The sequence below is a fragment of the Ascaphus truei genome, chromosome 2 (genome assembly GCF_040206685.1).
Source record: "Ascaphus truei isolate aAscTru1 chromosome 2, aAscTru1.hap1, whole genome shotgun sequence".
Taxonomy (NCBI): domain Eukaryota; kingdom Metazoa; phylum Chordata; class Amphibia; order Anura; family Ascaphidae; genus Ascaphus; species Ascaphus truei.
In genome coordinates, this window is record NC_134484.1 from 276,447,462 (window position 1) to 276,473,749 (window position 26,288).

General features: G+C 42.3%; 1 protein-coding gene across 6 annotated transcripts in view; it reads left to right on the forward strand.

The window, feature by feature from the left end:
* Nucleotides 1-893: 893 nt before the first annotated feature.
* Nucleotides 894-26,288, forward strand: part of LOC142487267 (triple functional domain protein) — a 419,339-nt gene continuing 393,944 nt past the window's right edge. For 2 of the 6 annotated variants that reach the window (XM_075586256.1, XM_075586257.1), the window contains exon 1: nt 895-1,713. In XM_075586256.1, coding sequence (XP_075442371.1) covers nt 1,461-1,713 — 253 coding nt within the window. In that variant the 5' untranslated portion in view covers nt 895-1,460. Of the gene's footprint in view, nt 1,714-12,256; nt 12,544-26,288 lie in introns of those variants that run through there. The other 4 variants (XM_075586263.1, XM_075586259.1, XM_075586260.1 and 1 more) reach the window with 4 other exon arrangements.

Below are 26,288 nucleotides of genomic sequence, written 5' to 3' on the forward strand. Positions count from 1 at the left end.
TTTTTTAATTTCCCGCCTTGCACGGAAATGTAAACACGTGTCCTGGCTGCTGGCAGACATGCCGAGTGTCCTGTGTGCGCACACTCATAAATGGCGGCAGCAGTCCGGGTAGAGGTTGCTAAGCATGCGGACCATGTCCAAAAGGCTGAGGATACTGCAGTTCAGAAGGGAAGCGGGGGTGAAGGAGTGCTCTTTCAGCATCCGCGACCCGGACTACCGCCGCCATTCGTGGGCGCACTCATACACAGGACACTCAGCTTGGCTGCCAGGACACATTTTTATATATCCCGCGCACCACTGGAAATCTAAAAACATGTCCTGGCTGCTGGTGGCCAAGCTGTCCCGGGTGTCCAAAGGCAATGTGTGTGCAGGTGGGCGCGCGCATGTCATGCTCTGTCCCTTACCTGAGGCGCCCCGCTGCGTAGTAGTGTTGGTGCGGCGTGCAGTACTAATAGTACTACGCGTCTGGGCACCTCACAACGGTAGAAGAGCGCGCTGGCCCCTGTTATTTTTGGCGCCCCATTTTGTAAATGCCCGGCCAGTCCGCCTTTTAATCCGGCACTGACCTGAGGAAAAGAGAAACTTGAAAGCCTGTCTTATAATATTAATTTAGCCCATATAAAAAAAAAAAAATATCACCTAATACTGAATTACTGTGCCCAGTAAAAAAAAAATGGAATGACAATAAATAATAAATCACAAACAATTTAGATATTGTTGTACAAAATAAAATATCACTCACGCATTAAAAGGCAGCATACAAACTGCAAAAAAATATATGTTATTCACATTTTAAATTTAGAGGGGAGGAGGGGGAAAAAAATCAATGTTGTATGACTTGTCTCGCGAGAGATTTGGGATGATGACCATTATCCAGCAAATCCCCACCTCCCAGTCCTCCTCCTCCGGCAGCAGCACCACGTTACGGGGCCGCCCTCACGTGTTTAGCCGGCTCCACCTCCGCTCTTCTCCGCCGCCGTCGCCTCTGAGTGTCGGTGCTGGGCTCCCGGAGCTGTGGATCGGGGCGGTCCCGCTGGCAGCAGCTTCTTTCTCAGCCCGGTCCGGATAGAGACCAGCAAGCAGCCAGGAGGAGGAGTGGGGCTGCAGTCTGGGTGCTTTGCATTTGCGGGGCCGCCCCTAGGACAGGAAGCAATCTGCCTTTGCATTCACCCTATCAGCGCGTGTGCGCCTCTCGGCTCATATCCACTGCCACCAGCCCTGGATTTATTTATTTGTCTTTTGTTTTAATTCTTTAAAAAAAATAAAAACATTTTTGCCCACCTCACAGCAAGGAGGCGCTTTGGGGGGTGGCTGCAACACACCAGTCTCCTGAGGACAAAGGGCAGCACATAGGGTAAGGTTGGGAAGGAGGGTGAGAGGATAAGGATCTTCTTGGCTGCTGCTGCTTGTGGTAGAAAAGGATCTGAAGCTTCACTGCCCCGTCCACCCCCTTCCCAAACATGAGCAGCTCCAGCACCAACAGCTCCAGCAGTGCTAACACAAGCACCACGGCTACAAGCAGCAGCAGCGGCGGCAGCAATGCCACAGCCACCGGCAGCAACACCGGGGAGGGGGCGGAGGAGACGGCCAAGGACTCCGCAGACATAGCTGCCTTCTACAGATCCGGTGAGTGTCTCTGGGAGCAGGGACATGCAGCTCTCACCCAACCTGTTCCGCTCACTCAGGGGGAGTGGGGGTCTGTGTGCAGACAGGGTGAGAGGGTTATTGCAATGACAGGGGGGCTATTCTAATTAAGGGCTGTGATGTGCATGGTGGCGGTGTCGGGAAATGTATGAGGGTTAACCCCCAGTGGGTTTGGTTTATGTGCCTAGGAGAGAGTTTGATGATGAAAATGAGGACTATTCCTGGTGTCTCCACTCCTATAAAAATTTTTTTTGATTGTAAGCTCCTTGGGCTAGGGACATCCTTTCTATTGTTTGTTTGTCTTCGCTGTATTTTGTTATTGTTCTTGCCAAACACGTTGTACTGCGCTGCGGAATACGTTGGCGCCATATAAATATAATAATACGACCTCAAGTGCCAGGGGCATTGCTTTAGAATGAGTAGCTAGGCCACCTTTCACTCAAAGGGTTAACACTGGGACTGTCAGGGTGAGTAATGTTTTTGTTTTTAATGACGGAAGCAGAAAGAGGGTGTGTGATCAAAAGGGTTAATCCTTCAGCAGCATGTGTCTCAAGGGGCACAGTCCCCTGCTGTACAGTACCCTCCTTGGCATGAGATGAATGATTTGACAGATCATCTCCTGGTTTTACACCAGCACCTTTTTAATACCCCCTCCAACATGAAGTATTGTGTTGGGCCTCAGGAGAGAGAGGAAGGGAAGAGCAAATTAGAATTAAGGTTACAATAAGAAATGAATGGATTGGACATAATACACACAAGTAATCATTCCATGTCCACATTATTTCCTACATTCTTTCAATTGTCCCCATGCATCTGATACCTTCGATTGTTTTTCACAGTTACTATGTTTAATATAAAAATGTTCATATTTTATGTTCACTCCTTTTTTTGAATGCATTATATTAAATTCTCACAACAGGGCTGGATTCAAATCTTTTGCTGACCTGGGACTTCTAGCATCTTCAATGTTTTTAGCGTTTCATTGTCTGCGTTACAGACCATCATGTCTCCTAGTCAATCAATATTTTAATTCCAACCTGTTTTTGTTTTGTTTGACTATTCCTATTTATAATGTATGGATTGGGGTTACATTTTGTTAATAGATTATAAAATAAATGAATAATTGACTAAAATAGTTGATATATCTTAAAATAAAACATGATTAATTGCTTGCGTCTGTGCTATAGATATATATTTTAATATTTTATAGGGAGTGACATCCTCCCTGGCCACAATCGATAACTGGCCATCTCCCCTCTGCTTTGCTGTTTTTTCCTCTCCCTCTGTCATGGGGAGGGGGAGGTGTGCTAATGTTTCTGCACGTTGGCATGTGTGTTCCATGCACATTACAGATGTGCATTGGTGCATGCACACCTTTTTTGATCTGGGGATCAATAGAAAAAAAGATCTGTTATTCCCTGTCCCCCTAGTTTTGAGCACCATTTCCCCATTGCTACCTGCAGGTTTAAGCTGTCCTGATGGAAGCCTGAGCTTTGAAATGGTTTCTAACCCTTTATATGCTGGAGTGGACTGCAGTGCAAACGGAAGGGGATTAACTACACTGTTGATTGGTGTGAGCATTCACTTCATGAATGTATAAGCAACTGTAAGGTCCTCTGTGGCCTATTCATATTTATAACAGAGGGGATTTCCCTTTTCATTTTTGAGGTTTTGTTTTCTTCATTTTGTTGTGATGTAAATAGAAATATTGCAGTGTGCTGCCTTATATTTTCACAATATAGACTATTTCTAGCAGAATAAATCAAGGACCGAATTGAACTAATAGTGCTGTGCTTCTAAAGTTAAAACAAGATAAGTGATCTCATTTTTTTTTCTCTTTAAAATAATAAAATAAAAATATCCGACCAGCATAAGTATTTTGAATTTTCATTTTCTTGGCCATATTTGTAAATATTATAACTTGAAATCTAGGGTTGGTTTTACTACCCTTATTTCTGTCTTGTGCAGTCCCCTGTCTTTATGCTTGTTATTTGTCTTTAAGGTGGTGTGAATAAACATGATCTTATTTTTGAGGGAGAGCAAACAAGATTGATATTAACCTCCCTTCTCCCTCAGAATCTCAGTTGTTCGTGAAACCGTGGAAAGTTTTATAGAAAAGTTATTAATATAGCACTAAAAACACATTATTTAAAATATTTTACTGTTGCTACTTACTTTTAGTCATGGGTGTTTTTCTGCACGTTTTATCACTTGTGTACATGTTGTCCACATGTTAACAGGATATGCAGTAGAACAAAAATCGTGACTGTCATTGTTTAATCAAGGGGTGTAATCATGCACATAATTTTCTTTTTTCACTTTCGGATATTGGCATATATCAATAACTAGGGTTGCCAGGTGTCAGGTATTGAAATGGACTGCCCTGTATTTGGATACGTTGTCCAGTAAAAAATGAGAGGTACTGTAATACTGGACATGTATGTGGCCGGTATTACCTCCCTGGACATAGTGACTTGACGCACCTTTCACCATTGAGTCCAGTATTTTTGGAGAAGCCACCTTGCAACCCTATCAATAACGCAAAATGTTAAAGTTCTATGCTCAAAGATTGAAACATTTGTACCCCGATGCAAAAAGAAATTGTGTATATATATATAGATATAGATATATAGATATATAGATATATATATATATATATGTATATATATATGTATATATCTCTCAATAAAGAATATCACTTGTGAGCACATTCACATGTCTTAGACAGGTCTGCAACCCTGCCTTTCAACCATTATCACCTAGCATACAGTGCAGCAAGGGATTCTGGGAAATTACATGCAAATGCGCACACAATGTGTCACCTTTTGCCTGGAATATCCATTCACATGGAGCCCATTTAAGCTGATGCATCGATGATACCCATCAAGGTGGAAACATGTCTGTGAGGGGTTTGTACTTGGTTTGCTAGTCGCATGCTGTGCTTAAAAGCTGTGTGAACGGCGATGCATCTGCTTAAATGGGCTCCATGTGAATGGATATTCCAGGCAAAAGGTGACACGTGTGCTCATTTGCATGTAATTTCCCAGAATCCCTTGCTGCAGTGGGAGCACTGTATGCTAGGTGATAATGGTTGAAAGGAAGGATTGCAGACATGTCTAAGACGTGAATGTGCTCACAAGTGATATTCTTTATTGGCTATATGCTGACGGAGGTTTTTTGTTGCCTTTTTCACCCACCATATTGGGAACATGCTTTACATTAGTATTTTTTTTTGTGAGATACAAGCAAGTGGGGGATGGGTCAATAATTCCTTTAGAGTATCACATTTCTTTCACTTCAGTATCTTTTCACTTTGAAATGAAAACATAAGCGAGTCATTGTTTTTAAGTCTGAAACAAAATGTCTGTTTTTGGTAATGGCCATATTTAAAAGCAAATGGGAGGTTTTGAGAGGCATTTATCTCATAATGGTTCATGTGACTGGGTCTTTCAACTGGTTTCTCAGTTTTAATCATTTAGTACTACTATATATTATGCACAAATCTTGAAATGGGCATGCACATAGCACTTACCATGTTTTTACTGCAAAACCCCAATGTATTAACAATGATCCAAACTGGAGTAATTATTGCATTGTAATCTTGTATATGCTTTTCTGAATGTTGCACACATGGCATAGTTCTTTTCATTGCACGACTCAAACTTTTTTTTCTGGAGAAAACAGGATCCTTTGGATCAATACTTCATAATTAACAATACTAATATTCAAAAAGAATTAAATAATTAGTGTGCAAAAAAGCGCTAATATCAACTAATAATAAACACACTAATAGTGAAAAGTAAATGGATAAACGAAAATCAATCATAAAAAAAACAAATGAAGTCCAATTTGTTAGTCCTGTGATATTTGTCCAAAAGCAGCCTAAAAAGTCCACTGGGTGTCTAGTGTCCAGTATATAATGCAAACATGAACAGACCTCTCTAGCGCTGAAGTACAAACAGGCACGATGGGGCTATGATGGAATAAGCTCGGATCTTTAAAATGACGTATACCTCAGGAAAAGGAGACAAAAATAGCATACAAACTACTAGTAGTGCATTACCCTGAGATAAAAACTTATAAGCTTGGTACACAAGGCAAAGGATATACATTAAATTTAATTAACAGTAATAAAATACACGTGTGCACACACGACGTGCTCACAGCATAATAACAAGATGGGTAATGACCTTGGTCACTTGTGTCATACCCTACTCCGCCGTGGGTAAAAATTAGAAACCTACTCACATCAAGTGGCTAGGTCTCAAGCCTTACTTAATGTGGACAATTTCACACGCAAAACGGATCTTCTCGCGTCTGTGGATGGTGCTCTCCGTCAACTTGTCAGCCTCAAGGCGCCAACTCCTCCGAATTGGCTACCGCTCCGCTGCTCCCTATGATGTGTATGTTATTTGTGTCTCCTTTTTCTGAGGTATGCATCATTTCAAAGATCCAAGCTTATTCCATCATAGCCCAATCATGCCTGTTTGTACCTCAGCGCCAGAGAGGTCTGTTTATGTTTGTTAATATTCAAAGAGACATTGCCATAGGCTTACGATTGAAGGTCAGTGTTCATCGGATTGATACCCGGCCATTTACTGATAGTGTGTGTGTGTGTGTGTGTGTTTGTAAGAAATTACCATCATTGGACAGACCGGGTACTGGACTGGATTTCGGCCAAATTAAAAGACAAGAAAATGACCAAAAGGTAAGATGGGAGGATGAAAGGAGAAAATTTGTTGGAGACACATGGAGAGAAGATACTTGCAACTGCAGCACTTGGAAGATCATCAGGGTGGGGGGAAGAATATTCATCCAGCAGTGGATCGACATGGGCAGAAGATAATCTACATTTTCAGGAGCCTGCTTGTAGTATTGCTAAATTTTCTCTCTCGTGTATGATGGTTGGAAAGGACCATAATGGTGGGAATCTCATTCTTCCTGCTGCATCTTCAAGTCACACTCCACAATAACTTTGCAAGGCAATGTCGGGTGCAACTTCGAGAAGCAGCAGATTTATTGGCATTTTCCACCCATTGTGGTTTTCAATCGCACCTTTTTCCCTGCAGTTGCTCATTGAGAGCCCACTACTAGTGCTGGTACTACAAAGTAGTGATGGCTGGAAGTGTGCGGCTCCGGACGCTCAACAAAAATAGTTTAAGGCGTCTGGCTTTTTGCAAGGTTGATATTCATATGTATACATATATTTATGTCTATGAATATACAGTTCAATTTTAAAATGTGAATAAAATTAGGCGCAAACTTATATACTGATAATTCTGGTGATAATTGGGAAATATACATAATGGGGTTTTCTGTTTGTCTTCCTCTGGATCAATAATTATAGATATAGGATAAAGTATCTGTTGTCTAAATTTAGCATAGGTTGAACTTGATGGACGGAAGTCTTTTTTCAACCTCATCTACTATGTAACTATGTATATGCATATAAAAGTGCAATGAAAAATGCGCACAAATCAGGTGCAACCAAACACTTGCAGAATCCCAACTGCACAAGATAGCAATAGAAAAAGTGGTGTCTAAAACGTAAACTGATATAAGTGAATATATTTAGTGAATTAAATAATATGGCTGATATCAGCACTGTTTAACAAATGCCACAGAATACTTCGTCGAACAGAAACAACTTGGGTTAAATCTCCATGGTTGTAAGGAAGAAACCCAGGTGCAAAGAAAATGGCGCATTAACATTTTTACTCCATCAACAAAACAACACAAAAGGGAATTTGCAAACTCACATTAACCCCAAAGGTAGCGTGCAAGGAGTGACCTTTTGTGTTGTTTTGTTGATCGGGTAAAACATTAATGCACCATTTTCTTTGCATCTGTGTTTCTTCCTTACATGCTATCAACCATGGAGGTTTAACCCAAGATGTTCCTGTTCAACGGAATACTCTGTATGTATGTCTTTATTTATACCGCTCCCTTCCCCCCCCCCCCCCCTGTGGATCAAGTCTTCTCATGTAAGGAATCTGTACATATTCCTTGGAAGGTGGAGAAGCGTGTTCTTCTGGGATACACATCCCTTTTAAGTATTGCATTTGTTTATTGCACTTAATTATATTAAGGTGTTTATTAGCGCCGGTACAAGTCATTTGGTTGCACTGCTTTATTTATATAGCGCCATTAATGTACATAGCGCTTCACAGTAGTAATACACGTGACAATCCTATAAATAAAAAATAATACAAATAACATCATGGGAATAAGTGCTTCAGACATAAAAGTAACATTTCGGAAGAGGTGTCCTTGCTCCGAAGAGCTTACAATCTAATTGGTAGGAAGAACGTACAGAGACAGTAGGAGGGCATTCTGGTAAGGGCGTCTGCATGGGGCCAAGCTTTATGTATCGTGTATAGTATTGACCACGGTGCTACTCATGCTTCTTTAAGCAAGTGTGTCTTAAGGTGGATAGAGAAGGTGCTAGTCGGGTATTGAGGGGAAGGGCATTCCAGAGGTGTGGGGCAGTCGGTGAGAGAGGTTTAAGGCGGGAGAGGGCTTTAGATACAGAGGTAGAGAGAAGGCATGCTTGAGCAGAACACAAGAGTCGGGATGGTACATAGTGAGAAATTGGGGCTGAGATGTAGAGGGGGGCAGAAAAATGTAAAGCTTTAAAAGTGGGGAGGAGAATTGAGTGCTAGATGCAGGATTTTATAGGAAGCCAGGAGAGTGATTTCAGCAGGGGAGATACTGAGACAGATATAGGAAAGAGTAGAGTGATTCTGGCAACAGCGTTTAGGATAGATTGTAGGGGAGGCAGGAAGGCTGGACAGCAGGAGGTTACAGTAATCGAGTTGGGAGAGAATGAGGGCTTGAGTCAGAGTTTTGTCAGTCGAGCAACAGAGGAAAGGGCGTATCTTTGTAATATTAAGGTGGAAAAAGCGACAGGTTTTAGATACGTTTTGAATGTGAGGGGAGAATGTGACCCCCGTAGGCAGCGTGCTTGTGCTACTGGGTGAATGATAGTACTTCCAACAGTAATGTGGAATGAGGTAGTAGGGCCAGGTTTGGGAGGAAGTATGAGGTGCTCTGTTTTTGCCATGTTAAGTTGAAGTCGGCGGAGTGCCATCCAGGATGATATAGCAGAGAGACATTCAGAAACTTTGGTCTGTACAGCATGAGTAAAGTCAAGGATTGAAAAGTAAATTTGTGTGTTGTCCGCATAGAGGTGATATTTAAGAGTAGAGGTCCCAGGACAGAGCAGTGGGGTACCCCCACAGAGAGATCGATAGAGGAGGAGGTGTTAGCAGAAGACACTGAAAGGACGATGTGAGAGGCAAGAGGAGATCCAGCATAGAGCTGGAGAATGTAGAGAATGTGAAAGAGAAGAGGGTGGTCCACGGTGTCAAATGCTGCAGAGAGGTCGAGTAATATGAGCAGAGTGTAATGACCTCTGTCTTTGGCAGCATGGAGGTCATTAGTTATTTTAGTGAGGGCTGTTTCAGTTGAGTGAGCAGTGCGGAAGCCAGATTGTAGAGGGTCTAGGAGAGAATAGGTGTTGAGAAAGTGGAGCAAGCGAGAGAATACAAGACGTTCAAGGAGATTAGAGACAAAAGGCAGGAGGGAGACGGGTGGAAAGTTAGAAAGACAGGTAGGATCAAGCTTGTTGTTTTTAAGTAATGGTATAACTCTTGCATGTTTGAAGGAAGAGGGAAAGGTACCAGAGTAGAGAGTGGAGTTAAAAATGTGTGTGAGCATAGGGGTTATAGTAGGAGCAAGAGGTTTTAGGAGATGGGAGGGAATAGGGTCAAGAGGGTAAGTGGTAGAGGGAGAAGAGGAGATCAGCAGTGACACATCCTCCTCTGAGACAGCAGAAAAAGAGTCAAGGAAGGCAGGAGGAGTGTTAGGCCTGTAATATAGAGCGCGCTGTTGCGCTACCGTGTGTGCGCGCACGTTAATTACAATTGACTATGGGAGGCTGACTATCTAGTCGACGCGTGTGCACGGCCGTGAGCGGTGGTGCGGCAGACCAGAAAAAGTGCAAGAGAATTGTATTTTTGCGCTGTCGCCACGTGACGCTATGAACCAATCACAGCGTGGACACGTCATAGCCACGGCCCCTAGCCGCACGCATCACGCTTACCCTCTACAAACGAAACGCCCGCGCCACGTTCACGCGCAATGCCGTGCATGCACACGCTCCAGCGCGCACTATATTACAAGCCTAAGGCTGCGCTTATAGTGCCGGCGTGACGGTCGCTGAAAAATAGAGATGACTTCCAGCGATTGCGTCCAATCCGTTGCGGCGTCACGTTGCGCTTACTATAAGCACACACGACGGCGGCAATGCATTTATTTTGCCGCGATGTCGCCGACACTGGCACTATAAGCGCAGCCTTAGGAAGCTGTGTAGGATGGGAGGAGGAAACAGAGGGGATGTTCTGACGTATGGATTCAACTTTTTCCTTAAAATAGGCAGCGAAGTCCTGAGGTGAAGAAGAGGCAGCTGAGGGTGGTTTGAGTAGAGAGTCAATGACAGAGGAGAGTTGGCGTGGGTTAGTGAAGAAAAGTAGGTTTGTACAACTTCCATGGATCTTTTTAAAGTGAAGTTTTCCTTGGAGGTCGCCTATACCCATCTGTGGGTGAAGAAGCGTAAAGTAAGTTCCTGACCACGTTGTCAGGGTCTGTAGCAGAACTGAGACAGGAGAGGGATGAGCGTAAAGTGGAATCAAAGGCTGGTAGGCTAATAGAGCGCAGGTTTCTGCAGAATCTAGGGGTAGATGAAGATTGAGAAGGGGAGAAGCGAGAGAGAGACAATGAGATGCATTTGTTAAACAGTGCTGGTATCATACATACTATTTAATTCACTAAATATATTCACTTATATCAGTTTGCACTTTAGACACCACTTTTTCTATTACATTTCAATTTTCGCCCGGATCACATATCTCACTGCTAATTTACAAATGATGTAATATTTTGTTTTCTATGCCAGCAACATAAATAATTGTTGTGCTAATCGGAATTTGTCTTTATGGCCTAAATTTGAAACGCTATTAAACAGGTCTTAAATAACGTCAGCATTTTGCAGATGATTCACCCTTACTGCAACTCCTCTAGTCAATGTCCAACTATATCTTGTAAGTGAAACATTCAACAAGGAGCTTGTTCATCATGGGAAGTTTGCAAGTGATACACCTTATGAGCAACTAAGGTTAAATGACTCCCACTTCAGTGCTACTCGCTACCGTAACGCAGCTGCCATCATTTTTCTATGCAAATATTCCATAATGCTTTGAGAATGTGGATGCGTTCCAATGAATAATTTTTATACAGGTATTAAAGCTCTTATTGAGGCTGATGCGGTGTATCCATGCAGACTGGAAAGTGATTCCCCCCCCCCCCCAAGATTTTCAGTTGAAAACTGATACTCTATAGGGTGTTAGTCCATGACTAAACCATATGGTTTCTGAGGATTCTTATGGCACTAATCACATATCTAGCTATGGTGAACATGCTAGTAGCAGTGGTGTCCAAAAATATAAACTGCTTAGGAGTCGGCCAGCATTTTAAGCGCCAAAGGGGTGGCGTTCCGGCTACCACCCCTCCCACCCATCAGAGGCTCTATCACTGTGTCATTGTGTATCTGACACACACGCGCTCACTGACTCTCCAACACATACTTTCTCCGACTGGCTCCTCCAGCTAGCTCCACCCCTAGCCTTCGCGTTGCCTCTTCTGCCTCCTGCTCTCAGTTCCAGCCCGTCCTAATGACTAAGCGGCTGTGATTGCCACGTCGGTCAGTGTTGCGCACAGCAAAAGCGACAGTGGGGAAATATTTCCATCCCTCTAAGTATTCTTGGTTATAAAATATTTTATTAGGTACTTTTCTTACTAAGAATTCAGGGATTGGTTGCTGTATTCTTTGGAAAATTAAGAAAAAGACTATTCGTTTTGTTGGCGATTATGACATCACGTGACCCTGCAGCGTCATTTGACACCGAAGACTAGGTGAGGAGGGAGACAAGAGCAGCCAGGGGGCACAGACTGAAAAGTTTGCTTACCCATGATCTATACTATGTTCATAATTCCAGGTATCTCAAAGTCTTTTCAATAGAGCCATATGTCACGTAAATATTTTGTTCTGAATTATTAAGAGCTTGTAGATAATACAGTTTTTGTTCTGTTTGAAGCTTCAGAAGGTAGGAGGGTGACAATGCTACTGTATGTCATCATTATCCCCTGAGGTACAGATATTTATTTGTAGAAGATTGCATAGTGGTAGACGAGGCAAGCACTCACAACAACCGTGTGCATCAATGTCCATTGTCTTAACCACCACACTACTGTATATCACGTCCTTGCTCTTCATTTTTCTTCCGTTTGTTTCTGTGGAAAAAAGATTCAGAAAGCATATTGGTGTCTTGTCTAAGTGCATCTGACATGGTCTTCTTTTTCCTCTGGGAGACTCGCTGCATTAATTAACACAGCTATGATGTGACATCATACCCAAGAAGAGAGCGTGTGCTAGAGGCAATGTGGTGTTGCCTTTGCTGCTAGAATCCACTCCCCACCTTCCATTCTCCTCCTCTTTCTTCTCTCCGCTCTTTCCCGCAGAAAAAAAAAATGTTCAGCAGTGACTCATCTAGTAGCAGCTACAGCAGAAAAAAGCCAGGGGCAGCTTTGCTTCTTTGGCTTGCATTGGCTGCTTATGATAAGGCATTATGAAGCACAGGGATTGTTTACCGGCAGCTGTCTTCATTTCTTTATCAACATAAGAGTCGACCGTTTGTAACTAAGCAGCAATCTGGATGTATTAAGGGAGTGACTGCCTGTGTTTTGTGTACGTGTGTGTAAATCTTTGGTAATTATTTTGTGCGTGGACGCTCAGGAAAATGCAGACTCGCAGCTGGAAAGATGAAGGGGAATCGACACTAGGTCTGTCCATGTTTCTGCGTTATATATGTGAATATATAATATTTATGCTTACTGATAGTTCTTTAACTGGGGAGATATTAAGAAAGCAGCGAATGTTTGTTTGTTCAGAATTAATGGTGTTTGGCATCCGAGCCAATGCTACCGTCAGCAACTACAATGAAATGAATACTGTTTTGTTTTGCTATGTATTTATTTTTGACTCTGCTGCAAGAGGTGTAATTATTGAATTGGGGTGTGTTGTGTGCATCTTATTCAGCCCAAGGCCTCAAAGGTGATTCACAAGAAGCGGTGTGCCAAACTAATTGTAGTTTATCTTTTTATTTTAAAATACCTGCGAGGAGAGCGTAAGTAATGCCAGTCACAAGTCTGCCCAAAAGCCGGGCACCGCAGAACAGCCTTAAGATATTTCCTGTGTGCTGCTTTACACGTGAAAGGGTTTTCTTGTCTGCTCTAAACTTGAATATTTCATGATTTATTGCATCACACAAGGATCACTGAGATTGCAAAACTCGTCTTCTCTCGACATGGATAGTTGGCTGCTTTTTTGGGACTGTAAGAGACCTGAGACCGAATACAGATTCCTGACTGTGATAAAAGGAGACTTGTGTCGCAGTGAAATTATTGCAACCGCTTGTTAGGGTTGATGGATTGCTGTAAGTTTGTACTTTTGTTTTTGCTTCCTCCCTTTTGCCTTTAACATCCTCTAATTGTTAATTTAGGACTTCATTTTGATCAGATGGAGGGAGTTGCATCGTTGCAAAAATTACATGTTTAAAATGTGATTTCTTTTCTGACACAACCAATAGAGTGGTTAGGGATAGTCAGAAAACCTGTTTGATGTGAGCTACAATACATTTGATATTAAATTATTCTATTCTGCATTAAAAAGAGCTTATAGATAGTACAGTTTGTGTTCAATTTCACAATTACTTACCATAACAATGACACATTAGGCTTCCTGATAAAAGGCGAGTTAATGTAGTATTTAATGTAAAAGTGAAGTGCAGTTGCACCTAGCAATATTTACTGAACTTGGAATAAATCAAGGCACTTGTTTATTAACCTAGAGTGCTGGAGGTTCTCCGGCACTCTGGGTCGTGTGTTTGCTCCAGGAGCGATCACACAATGCAACCAGGCCCTGGATGCTGGAGACAAGTTGTTGGAGGCTCCACTTCGTTTTTGATGCTTCTTTGGAGCGGTGAACATAATCACCCTCTAGAAAACGAGGAAGTGCCCATAACATACCTCGTATCTCATATAGTCCCATGCCGTTCCAGGTATGTCAGGACAGTGTTACCATAATGAAAGGTTATTTTTGTATGTCAAAATACGTGTAATTTGCAGATTAAGACCCCAAAGCCTAATTTTTACGAACCCAGTAAATATCAGAGAATATGCTATACAATACTGCTTTTGGTTATTTAAAAAAAGGTTTTTTAGTTAACTGATAAAAATATACTGCAGTGATCCCTACGTTTTCAATTATTATGATGAGGCTACTGAGCTATACCAAAAGAGAGAGTAATTGTTAGATCTCACAAAGAGGTTTGCGATCTGAATGAAAAAGCGAAATATTTAGGGGAATTTTATGTTTTAAGGAAAACCTCACAATTGCAAGTGGAACTGCACTTGTTAACCATAAACTGCACCCTTCCTCAGTAAATCATAAATGACCGCATAAGCTCAACTCATTGACCTTGGCAAAGATCGATTTGTTGTGTTGAGAGCAGAAGTGATGTAATTAATATTCAGTAACTCCCACTTTTATATTGTTTATAACTGTATTTCCGCTGCCTGTATTTAAAGCTGACTCCTCCAGCAGCCAATAAAAAAAGCTACAAGGTCATCAGGATATTACATTGTGTCTTGCTGTTGGGTAACCATGCGGCCATCTTGCTTTCTCTTTTTTGTTTTCCTAGCACCAAAAAAGTTTACTATCTAGGAAGTAGTGGTCCCCTTGAGCTGGGAATACAGCTCTGGTGAGCCTCATACTTTAGATAAAACAATGAGGGGGAATTCAGGGGGGCAGTTGCTGTTTCCAGAATTCAACAATATTCATACTCCTGGTTTATCATTCATTCAGTGCTGGTGGGGGGATACCACCTCCGTGGCCACAGACCTTCTGGCAGTTATGTGACTGCTCTGCTGACCAATCATGTCATCGTTTTTTTTAATTTTTTTTTTGAGATTCTGTTGACCTGTAGAGCGCTGCTCGTGCATGCTGCCTAGAAAATTAGCAAAAGACGCCCAGGGTGACATCCTGACCCACTCTGTTTGTCCTTGGGGTACGGAAGTGAATAATTAAGTAATAATCCCCTCAGAACAGGGCATTGGCCAGTAATGCCCTGTTCTGAGGGGATTATTACTATTATAGGCTAAATGTAGGCTTTTTTCATAAATAATAGACACTTTTGTGTAGTTATATGGATTTTTTTTAATTAAAATAAAATGGTAAATACATTAAAGCACCTCTATATACACTTACACTGCACCTATCTATATCCACAAACTGATGCCCCCTGTGTGTGTACACACACACAGCAGCTACCCATACACAAACTGCTGCTACACACAAACTCTACTGCTGCAGCTACACACACCAGCAACCGCACACATGCTGCTGCTACACCCATAAACACTGCTGTTGACAAACAAACGCTGCTGCTGCTACTGACACACATACACACAGAAACTGCAGCTACACACACTGCAGACACACTTAGGCTGCGGTCACCTCCACAGCGCACGGCTCGGCGTGCGCTGTGCTATCAAGCCCCGCCTCCCCAGTCCGGCCGGTCCCAGTCCCTACCTTGTCGCGCACCTTTCCCCAGCGGTGCGCGACAGGTTTTAAGGGAGGCAGGAGAATTTGACCTCGACATCTGCGACGGGGGTGTGGCAACGCCCCCGCCGGCGATTCAGCCAATAAGGGCGAACCAGCCGCGGGATGTCATGGCCACGCCCCTGCAAACCCACAGCCACGCCCCCTCCCGTCACAAATCTTCCCTCTCCCCACAGACCGCAGATCGCGGTGTAGCACTGTGCATGCGCCGCCCCCCCACCGGGCGTGCGTGCCACAGTGAAGACTGGGAACTCTGCCTTACTTTGCAGCTACACACTCTCCCTCCTTAAGGCCTGTAATATAGTGGACGCGCTTGCTGCGCCGTGCATGGCACTTATAATTGGCTGTGGGTAGCCAGGCTGTCTATGCTATGGCCGTGCACGCACGGCAGTGAGCGTGGAGCCGGCCGATCAGGGGGATGACTCAGAAAAGTATGTATTTGCGCCACTACCGCTCAGTGTCTACATTGTATGTGTGTGTGTGTGTGTGTGTGTGTGTGTGTATGTATATATATATATATATATATATATATATATATAGTGTGTGTGTGTCAATGGACAGTAGTTGGCACTCACGTGTATGCAGTAAAAGGTAGATGCATGTCCCTTAGCAGTAGTTAACAGGCAGGGGTGTTCCTCACAGCAGTGGTGCAGCAACGCATTAGGAACGAGACAGCACTCAGAGGTAATTACCTCTGAGTGCTGTCTCGTTCCATAATTACCTGTGTGTGTCTGTGTTCTATCTCTCTGTCTCTCTGTCTCTCTGTCTCTCTATCTCTCTATCTCTCTATCACACACACACACCGGCTAACACGGTACTGATACCTCTACGTGTGTGTATGTATGTATGTATGTACGTGTACACATACTGACAGCTTCCAAATGACACACAAACACACACTACCCTTCCAAGCGCGTCGCTCACAGCAGCACGGACTGTACACACAAAAAGTGTCATTTGGAAGCTGTGTGTGTGTACGTACGTGTGTGTATAGATGTATGTATGTATGTATGTATGTATGTACCTTTAATATTCACAGTTAGGCCAGTAATATAGTGTCCGCGCCTGTGCGAACGCTCGTGCCGCACACTTTTTGTGTGTACGGTCGGTGCTGCTGTGAGCGAAGCGCTTGGAAGGGTAGTGTGTGTTTGTGTGTCATTTGGAAGCTGTCAGTGTGTGTGTATGTACGTACTATATTACTGGCCTAACTGCGAATATTAAAGGTGCAGTCACAGTTGGTCTTTATTTTCGGTTAAATCTCACATACCTCGTTGTTACTTTTCTACATGTTTAGGCTTGTGGGCCTAGGTTTTCAAAGCTGGTAAACCTATATTTCGAAATAAGTATTTAAATGGTAGAACATTTTTTCTGTGCCTGGGGAGTTTAAATTTGTAGCTTTAAAAAGTATGGCAACCTATTTAGTGCTTTCTCTAAGATGTAGATGGTGCAACTGGAAATGTCAACCATTTTAACAAATTTACAAGCAGATTTCTCTGTAGTGCTGTGGAAAAATCTATATAAACTAAAGTAAAACTTTAATAAGTTCCTCCTTAGTTGCCTTCAACCACTTAATTGAAGGACTCTGCTACAGTCATCAGTTCTCTTCAGATACTTTCACAGTCCCTGACACAGTGGTTATTGTTTACTAAGGTGTGATATTGGCCTGTAATATTTTTTTGAAGGTGTGATGATTTAATTAGCACACACAAACTATACAGGCTTAATTTTTAAATGGAAGATTTAAAACTTGCTTTCTTTTGCATTATACTTCTTTCGTCTAAGTCTCCCAATATACCATTGCTCTTCTAGGTTAGAACTTATTTCTGTGTGCTCGTTTATTTTAATGTACTTATCTCATATTTGCAGATTTAGGCTGCGTTTATAGTGCCGGCAACAGCGACGCGACGTTGCGGCAAAACAAATGCATTGCCGCCATCGCATGTGCTTATAGTAAGAGCGACGCAACGGATTGGTCGCGATCGCTGGAAGTCATCTCTATTTGATTTTACAGCGACCGTCGCGTCGCCGGCACTATAAGCGTAGCCGTAGAGTCCATGTTGTGAACATGAAAGCTACCTGTATACTGCATACGCTTAACATTTTACCATCGCAACAAGAAGTATAGAAATATGAATACCGGATGTTTTCCCCCCCAAAACAGTAATGCCTCCGATGTGGCCACAGGCCAACTAGCATGAAATAATTGCTGCAGATATCCAGAAATATGTGTGTTAGTAGATAACCTTTTTTACTTCTAGGGAAAATCTGTATTGTAGTCCCAAGAGAAATGTACTGGGTGGTTTCTTCCTGTTCCAGAATGGGACGAAGGCAACATTTCAAAACCACTTCACATTTTGGCACAGCAGGCAGTTCCTGTTAATTGAGGCCTCAGGCCTGAATTATTGGTTGGAATACAGGTCAAGAGTGTGGTGCTTACGTTGGGCTACACGACTTAAGGATTATGAAAAGAGTTTGTATTTTTTTTTTTTTTTTTGGAATTTGAATATGGATGCGAAAAGTTTTATGAATTATTAATAGAAAGAAAAAATAAATAAAATATATATATATATATATATATATATTTTTTTTTAAAACCAACCAAATCAGGCTTTTTTCTTTGAAAAAAATAGTTCCTCCTGTCCTCGCACGCCTAACAAAATGCTTGCTCCTAAAAATTCTGCCAGTATTTTATATTTTCGGCCACCCCTGGTTTTCAGTTTGAGCAGGATTGCTGCTTATCCTTCATGGATTCGTTATGACGGCAGGAAGTCATCAAGTTAAATAAAATACCAACCAGTATGGAACCATTTTAAAAGGTGTAGTTATGCTTTCTTGTAAAACCGTAAAATCTTTACATGCTATCAACCAATAAAGTGGTCTTTCCCAGAGCTTTGTAAACATTAATTTTGCATATATCCATGCCATGTGCTTTTATTTGATTGCATCACTTTTTATGTACATATTTCCATGTATGACTTGTCCAGAATCTCCTAAATCCAGGTCGGTTGAAAGGGTGTCTGCTTATAGCGTCAACTGTCTAATTGGTCAAAGCTAGTAACTGGTGCAACCACTCCTACAAACTGGTGCAACCACTCCTACACAGTACATTGTACTGTACATATCTCTATTTCATCTCTCCATGTGGCAATGGACAAGAAGCAAGAAGTGACACACTGTGAGTGCTCATTTGCACGTTATTACCAAGAGCCCATGGCTGCAGTGGAAGCATTGTAGGCTGAGATATCATGGGTGAAGACAGGGCTGTGGACCTGTCACATGTGAATATGCTCATAAGCATAAATGATATTTTTCATTAGATATAGATATCTATATCTCACACATTTCCATCCCTGAGGTCTCCGTTTTAGGTCCACATCGAACCTTTCATTCCTGATGTGGTCTTGAAACGTTGTAGTTTCCATAGTTCTGAAAATATATTGAACCTGACGTAAAAGCATTTGTAAGTGGAACTCAATTTCATTTTTCGGGAAATCCCAGTTTTTCCGATTTTATGTAACTTTGAGTTTAAAACATGTTTGGGTTGGTTGATGCAATAATATTTTTAGTCTGAAATCTCTAAATCAGGCTTGCACAACTCCAGGGTTCGAGGGCCGCAAACAGGCCAGGTTTTCAGGATATCCCTACTTCAGCACAGCTAGCTCAATTAGTGGTTCAGTATGAATATGTAGGGATATCCTGAAAACCTGGCCTATTTGCGGCTCTCGAGGACTGGAGTTATGCAGGTCTGCTCTAAATAATAATGTGTACGTTTTGAGTAATTTACAATTGTTTTCTGCATAGTTTTAAGGAGCACTTAATAATCTTTTTGGTGCCTTGCAGAGTTTGAGAAATGAACAAGCTTTATATTATAATATCTGAATTCCTTTTTTCAGGATTGTCTTTTTTTGTTTTTAGTAAATCATAATATTTTTTTGTAACAAGAAGGGGAATTCAAAAAAAAAGTTTTGGGGGGGAAGGTTGTCCGGGGGTTTCATCTCTGTTGAAAAAAAATTAGATTGAATGAAATAATGTAAACGGGTCATGCTATAATGATGGCAGAGAGAACATTTTGTGTGCTAGTGACAGAATTTTCTGTACTAAATTATTTAGTTTTAAGATGGAGAACATTAATGTAACCAGTATTGTGAAACCTTTGGCTTCTATATTAGCAATAGATATTGAGTTCTTTGATGTTAGCTTTCATCCCATAGCTTTAAGTAATAATGAGCTGCAATAAAACACAATGAATATTACCACCCAGTGTTGCATATAATAATAATAATGAAAGACTCAAGTGGCTTATGATTTAATTGTCTTATAATTCCTGCTACTCTGCCCTTTTCCTGTGGTGTGTGTATATATAGCCTTCATAAAATAGGAGCATTTTATATTTGGAGAAAATGAGGGATACAACCTGCCTACCGGGAATACGTTTTTACCTAGTATAATGATATTGAGGTTTGTTTTAAAAAAAACTTTGTAGGTCCCAAAACCTGATCCATTCACTCCATTTGTCACATGTCAAGTAGTGGTTAAGCTGTACACAAGGAGTCTGGGTAATGACATGCAAACTAGCATACTTAAAAATGAGAAGTGTTGCAAATACTTAATGGTTTCTGCCCAAAAAGTTGTCACTGGAGCTGTCTCAGCATTGTGAAAGATCAGGTACCTGACCCCAACTTATGAATAAACGGTGAGCACAAGTAAATACCTGTTGTGGCTTTTCTGTGGCCCTATAGGTAGAAGCTAAATTATTGTTGCTTTGTGTAGAAGAGACCGCTTCATGTCACACGAGTCTGTCTAGCACACAATCCTGCAATGTGGTTGGGCCAAAGTCACTAACTTCTTTCACACACTAGTAGTTGTGTTAGATTCCTGAACTCCTTCCGCTTAAATCGCTTCTTCCTATTCCCAAATGGAGATGCAATGCTTGATGTCTTAGGCCTCGTTCAGGGTGCTGGCTTCGGAGGGAGGGCGTGCTACCGTGCGTGCTGCCGTGAGAAACAAAGTATTCAATTTGAATACTGGTTGTCAGGGTAGCAGCTGCCCTGTCTCCGAAGCCAGGAGTTGAAGCTGGCTACAGTTTCAATAAACGAAAATTTCGTTTTTTGGAGGTGCAGCAGCGTCACAGGGACCTAGGCAGCCAATGAAATCATTCTTGAGAATGATTTCATGACTGCAGCCTCGATACTTAACCTGCCGTGTGTAACCCCGCCCCCTCCCCGCCCCCTCCTCAACGCTGAAAAGTCTGCTGGGGGATAAACACAGATCGCCCAGCAAACTGCCTCACTGCCTCCCTCCCGCCCTCCCTCCGAGTCCTGCAGCTGGCACCCTGAACGAGGCCTTAGGCCCTCAAAATATACTATATTCTACAGAATACAAAGTACTCTCCTGCGTCATATTAAATTTTTTTTTATACAGTATAGTTTTTGAAAAAGCTATATTACTTTTACTATCGTTACCTGGTGTATTCAAAAACCCTTTCAGTTGTTGCAACAAAGATCGCATGGATTCCTTATTTTTGGTACCATCTCTTATGCCGCGCTTATAGTGCCGGTGACCGCGACGCCAGGCTGCGGTCACTGGAAAAATCAAATTGAGATGACTTCCAGCGAGCGCGACCAAGCCGTCGCTCCGTCGGGTCGCGCTTACTTTAAGCGCACGTGACAGCGGCAATGCATTTGTATTGACGCGACGTGGCACTATAAGTGCAGCCTTAGTGACAGGGAATTTAGGAAACGCTTGCTGTGTAATATGACTACAGTTATTTATTTATTTATTTTTTGTAGAGATTGGCACATATGAGAATAATAATAAAAGTACTGGTAAATATCTGTTTTTCTAACTATATACAGGGAATTACAAAATATGCTAATTTTACAAAATGGCCCATTGTAAATACAGTTCACGTACTGAAATGCGACTTCATATAACAGTTATTATTTGCAGAACAAATCACATTATTATATTGCAAATTGTATTTTCTTATTACTCAGAGGAGCTATAGAGATAACATACTCTGGCATACTGCTGAGTAAGATTTGGTATTGTTAATAATTGAATTCAGTATTGCAAGATGTGTAGTCTGATGCACCTTGTTCATACAGAGGATAAACCGAATAGAACCATCTTTTGTTGGATTAAAGTGAAGGCAAAATATGTTGAGCTTTTAACATGTTGATTTATCTGTACAGTTTAGTATACATTTAATTATCCAGGAAACTTTTAGGAAGTGTTATAAATGCAACTAAATTTCATGCTCCCCTACCTTCACCACTTCCTAATCCTTTTTAAACTGTCTCCACTGTCAGACCCATCACCATGCTACCGACCAGACGAAATCCAGAGACCTTACCCCAACCCACCAACCAAGCAAGCTCTGAATGCACCTAGCCCATAACTTGACCATAATGTTCCCAACATAAAGACATTAACAATGACTCTATGTCCATCACATGAAATGTTCCGTTTATAATCCCATCATTGTTTTACTAATTCATGTAGAGCGCCATGGATAAAAGGGCTCTATATAAATGTTATAAATAATACAATAAATAAATGTGCAGACCAAATGGTTATATTCTGCTCATGTTTGGTTAAGCATGTATTTCACCAATATATACATGTAGGTATTGTTTACATAAATGGTTCCTTGCAAAAATGTGGTGTGCATGTAATACATCCTGCCATTATACCAGTATGTTGTTTTTACATAGTCTTTACCTGTACATCCCTCATGTGAAACTTACAATAAGTCACTATGTTTTCATGACCGATTAAGTCTGCATGATCTTCAATGATGCACTGTGGCGTTTGAAATTCCTATTGTACAGAACAGGCTCATAGCTGTCGTTCTTTCATGTCAAGAGGTGTTGCCATAGCGATGCTGTGTAGCTCAGTGAATCTCGAATTGTCATTCTGGATCAGACAGATTGGATTCCAATGAAACATAGGTCCTGCCAAGATCATTACCTTTTAGGCGCCTATGAGCCAGGGCGTTCATTTTAAAGAAGCAATCTGCACCGATTTCCATTTGTTCCATTACATTTTTTTTGCTACTTATTTAAAAGGTCTCTTGTCCCTTTCAAAGCTGCTGCTATATTTACAATCTAAAGCTACGTTCAGAATATTTTGTTTGTTGGGAGGCTAAAATGAATCTCTCCCTGGAGGCCTTTGCAGTTTAAGGGTTACCATGGTTAGCTCACAATCTAAAGAATTGTCTTTTTTTTTTATACTAGAGCTGGACTAACGTGAGTTAAATTTGTATACTGGATGATTGCTGCTTTAAACGCTTTCCTTTATGACTCTTTATTGAAAACTGTAATAGCATGTTTTGTTTCCAAATAAGTTAGGGCAGGTCCATACTGCCGCAGACAGAGTGGAGGCGTCCGCAAGGAGCGCAATCACATTGCCTAAAGGCATTGGTGGCACCCATAGACCACACGCCTCCGAGCGGCCGAAGGCTGTATGGCCTTAGCCTTAGATGAGGCATAGTTAACCTTCACCACAGGAGTGACAACTGATCTTGCAAATGACACAGTGTCATCCCTTAAGGCAGGGGAGCGCAAACTTTTTTTGCGGCGCCCCCCCTGCCTTACCTCCTCCGTTGGCCGCCCCCCTCCTTACCTTGCGCGGCATCAAATGACGCAGCAGGGTCGTGTACGTGACCCGCGGCGTCATTTGATGTCACGTTAAAAGGGCAACCGTGACGTCACATGACCCCATGTCGCCATGGTCACTCATCCCGAAGCCGGCTGAATCCCGGTAAGTTGAGGTTGTAGAGGCCTCACGTGGTCCGCCGGCATATAATTGAAATGCCTTGGGGCAGAATGCGTGACCTCTGCAACCGCCAGAACCACCCCCACAAATCATGTATACACACACACAAACACACCTATCCACGCAAATTGGCAAAGCACCCGTGTCTGGTGCAAAACGCATCCGAGGTTTTCCTTGCCTTTTACCTATGGCCTGGGCCAAATAAAGAATATTTGTATCTATTTTTGTCAAGTCTGACTGCTTCCTTCTGATGCTGTGCTCCGCTCATCTTGCCTTTTTTCTGATTTCTCCATCTCTGCACGCGATTGAGCTCCCTGTGGACTTTTTGTGAGCACCAGTTTTCTCCTTGCCTTGCTCATCATGCCCCTTTGCCTGCACCATTTGCGGATTCTGCATTTGCCCATTATCTGAGGAAGGGGGACTTACCTGTTTTCGGGGTTTTGTTTACCGGACGTCGTGTCATTGGCGTCAACCGTTTGGGGGTTATTTTTCCTACTCCCTCAGTAGGCTGTTCCACTGAGATTCATGCACACACACAACATATACATCTATACACACATGCACACACGCACCATGTAGACGCATGCACCATACATACTGTATTTCCTCGCTATATCCACTTCCATATATTCTTATAAAGCAACAACCAAGTGCTTTACAAGACCTAAGAAGGGAAGATACCTACAAGTAGATAAAGCTGTGCTTCGTTTTGTCATTGAGACACGTGCAAAAGGCTTGCTTGCCACACGCCAAGCAATGCAATTAAAGGCTATAGAAATTGCCAAATCTCTCGGAATAGATTACAGACTTTTCAAAGCTTGGAGAGGTTTGTGTGACCGATTCATACATTGTGAAGGACTATCACTCAGGCGTCGAAAACCTGTCAAAAGCTTCCGGCTGACTTTCAAGAGAAGCTGCTTAACTTCCAGCGATACCTCATTCAATTAAGGAAAAAAAGAAACTACGAGTTTAAGCAAATAGGAAATGCAGACAAAACCCTGGGATTCTTCAATCTGCCTCGAAATGATACTGTCAATCTTACAGGTACGAAAGAGGTCAAGATCACGAGCACGGGTTATGAGAAGCTCCGTGTCACTGTGATGGTATGCATAACTGCCGATGGCTGAAAGTTGCCTCCTTATATGATTTTTGAACTGCAAAACAATAGCCAAAAATGAGATCTTTCCCAAAAATATATTTGTGCGAGCACAAAAAAATGAGTGGATGATGGATGAGCTGATGGAAGACTGAGTAAAAATTGTCTGGAATGCACGTCCAGGACCTCTACATAACACACGTATGTTAGTTCTTGATGTGTTTCGTGGACATTTATCTGAACAGCTAAAGAATAAGCCCGCCGGAAAGTGTTGTGACTTGATTACATAGTAGATGAGGTTGAAAAAAGACATAAGACCCACAAAAAAAAGAGAAAAAGGTCCCAGACTAACCAGTACTCAAGCCCCTAAATGATATGGTGGTAGTAGACTTAAACTCAATTTTAATGGATATAGTTAAAATAGAGTGATCCTAAACAATGGCAAAAATTGAATATAAGATTAACGGGCCCTAAAAACCCGCTAAGAGTAAAGGACTTTAAGTATATAGTCCATCTGCTCCATGTCACGATGTGATAGCCTAAATATACAGCAAACTGAGTAGTATGGGTACTATATAGGTGGAGTACTTGGTGCTATGGCACAACAGACAGAATTAAGACAGTTCTAAGTCTGTCAGACTTGACAGGTCGCCACTGGCTAAATGCTACTAATGTCGTCTTGTAGATGTCGCAGTAATGTATGCGGATTTGGTCTGCTGACAGAAATAGGAGTTGCACACCACAGCCCTGGACCTGTGTACTAGTTGGCCGATATAACTCCGTAAACACTATTTAGAACCACGGGGAAAGGACAAAATCTAATCACACTGTAAGGTCAGTGATGGTGTGTGTGTCCTGTGGGTTTTGATTACCAAATCACGTTGTTATGCCACGGTAGTAAATGGCCTATGTAAGGAACGTGCTTGGTGACGAGATACGGCGTAGAAGTATTACTGAATGCTGGAGTCATGTAGTAAAATTAGTGACGAGTTCCCAGTATCTGTCTGCACTGACATGTCGCCACTGAGAGATTTCTATGTGTAATTAATGTAGCCTGGCTGTGGTCATAATACTATGTGGGAAAAATCTGCTGTGGGAGTAGGGGGTGAAATAACATAACCCTTGTCCTGGCTGGTGATTGGTCAGTCAACCGCCGTATATAATGTGGTTACTGAAGGAGGTAACATCACCTTGTCAGTCTTTTGTATACATAATGGTATGTGTACCCTGTGGACAGTGATTCCGCTAGTATCTAGCACTGATTTAACCCTTAAGCATAACCGAGATGCCGGGTCCAAGGGTCCTACTGATTGATGAACTCCACGTTGATGTAACAGGTAGTCGGTAACCTTTACCGAGAGTGTACTTGGTGATAGGAGTAAGGTGAATATATAATGTTAAAAAATTATGGTCATGTTAATCTAAAGAAGGCGAATTCCCAGTCTCTGTTTACGCTGACCGCTGCTATGAGGTAACTATATGTGAGTAATGGAACCTGGCTATGGTCTGATTCCTGTATGAGAATCTAGTCTGCTGCAGGAGTGGGGGGGGGCAGGGGGGGTCACATGACCATAGGCTTGGGTGATGATTCGCCGATCGACCACTGTATACAATATTATGGTGACGGAGGTGACAATACCTTAACAATCTCATCGGTAAGTAGTAGTATGTTTACCTTATGGATAGCGAGGCCTCTAATAACCGGCAGTTATTAACCCCTACAAGCAGTTGAGGTACTATATCTACAGGTTCCAGTGGTTAGTGAGCTCTAACATCAATATACCTGGACTCCAATAGGTCAGTTCTCCTTTGATAGGATGCAATAGATAGGGGCCTGGGAAGACAGGCCCGACTCAGGCCTTACAAGGAAGCTGTGTGGATTCCTTCGAGGTGACAAGGGACAAACCACAGCGGTCTGCCAGGATCCAAGAATAAATAGGGGGAAAAAAAACCCAGATAATACTGCGGCTCCCCTCTCTCCCCCCCCCCCTCCTCTCCCCCTCTTTTCTTTCCCCACCCTTGGTGTGTTTC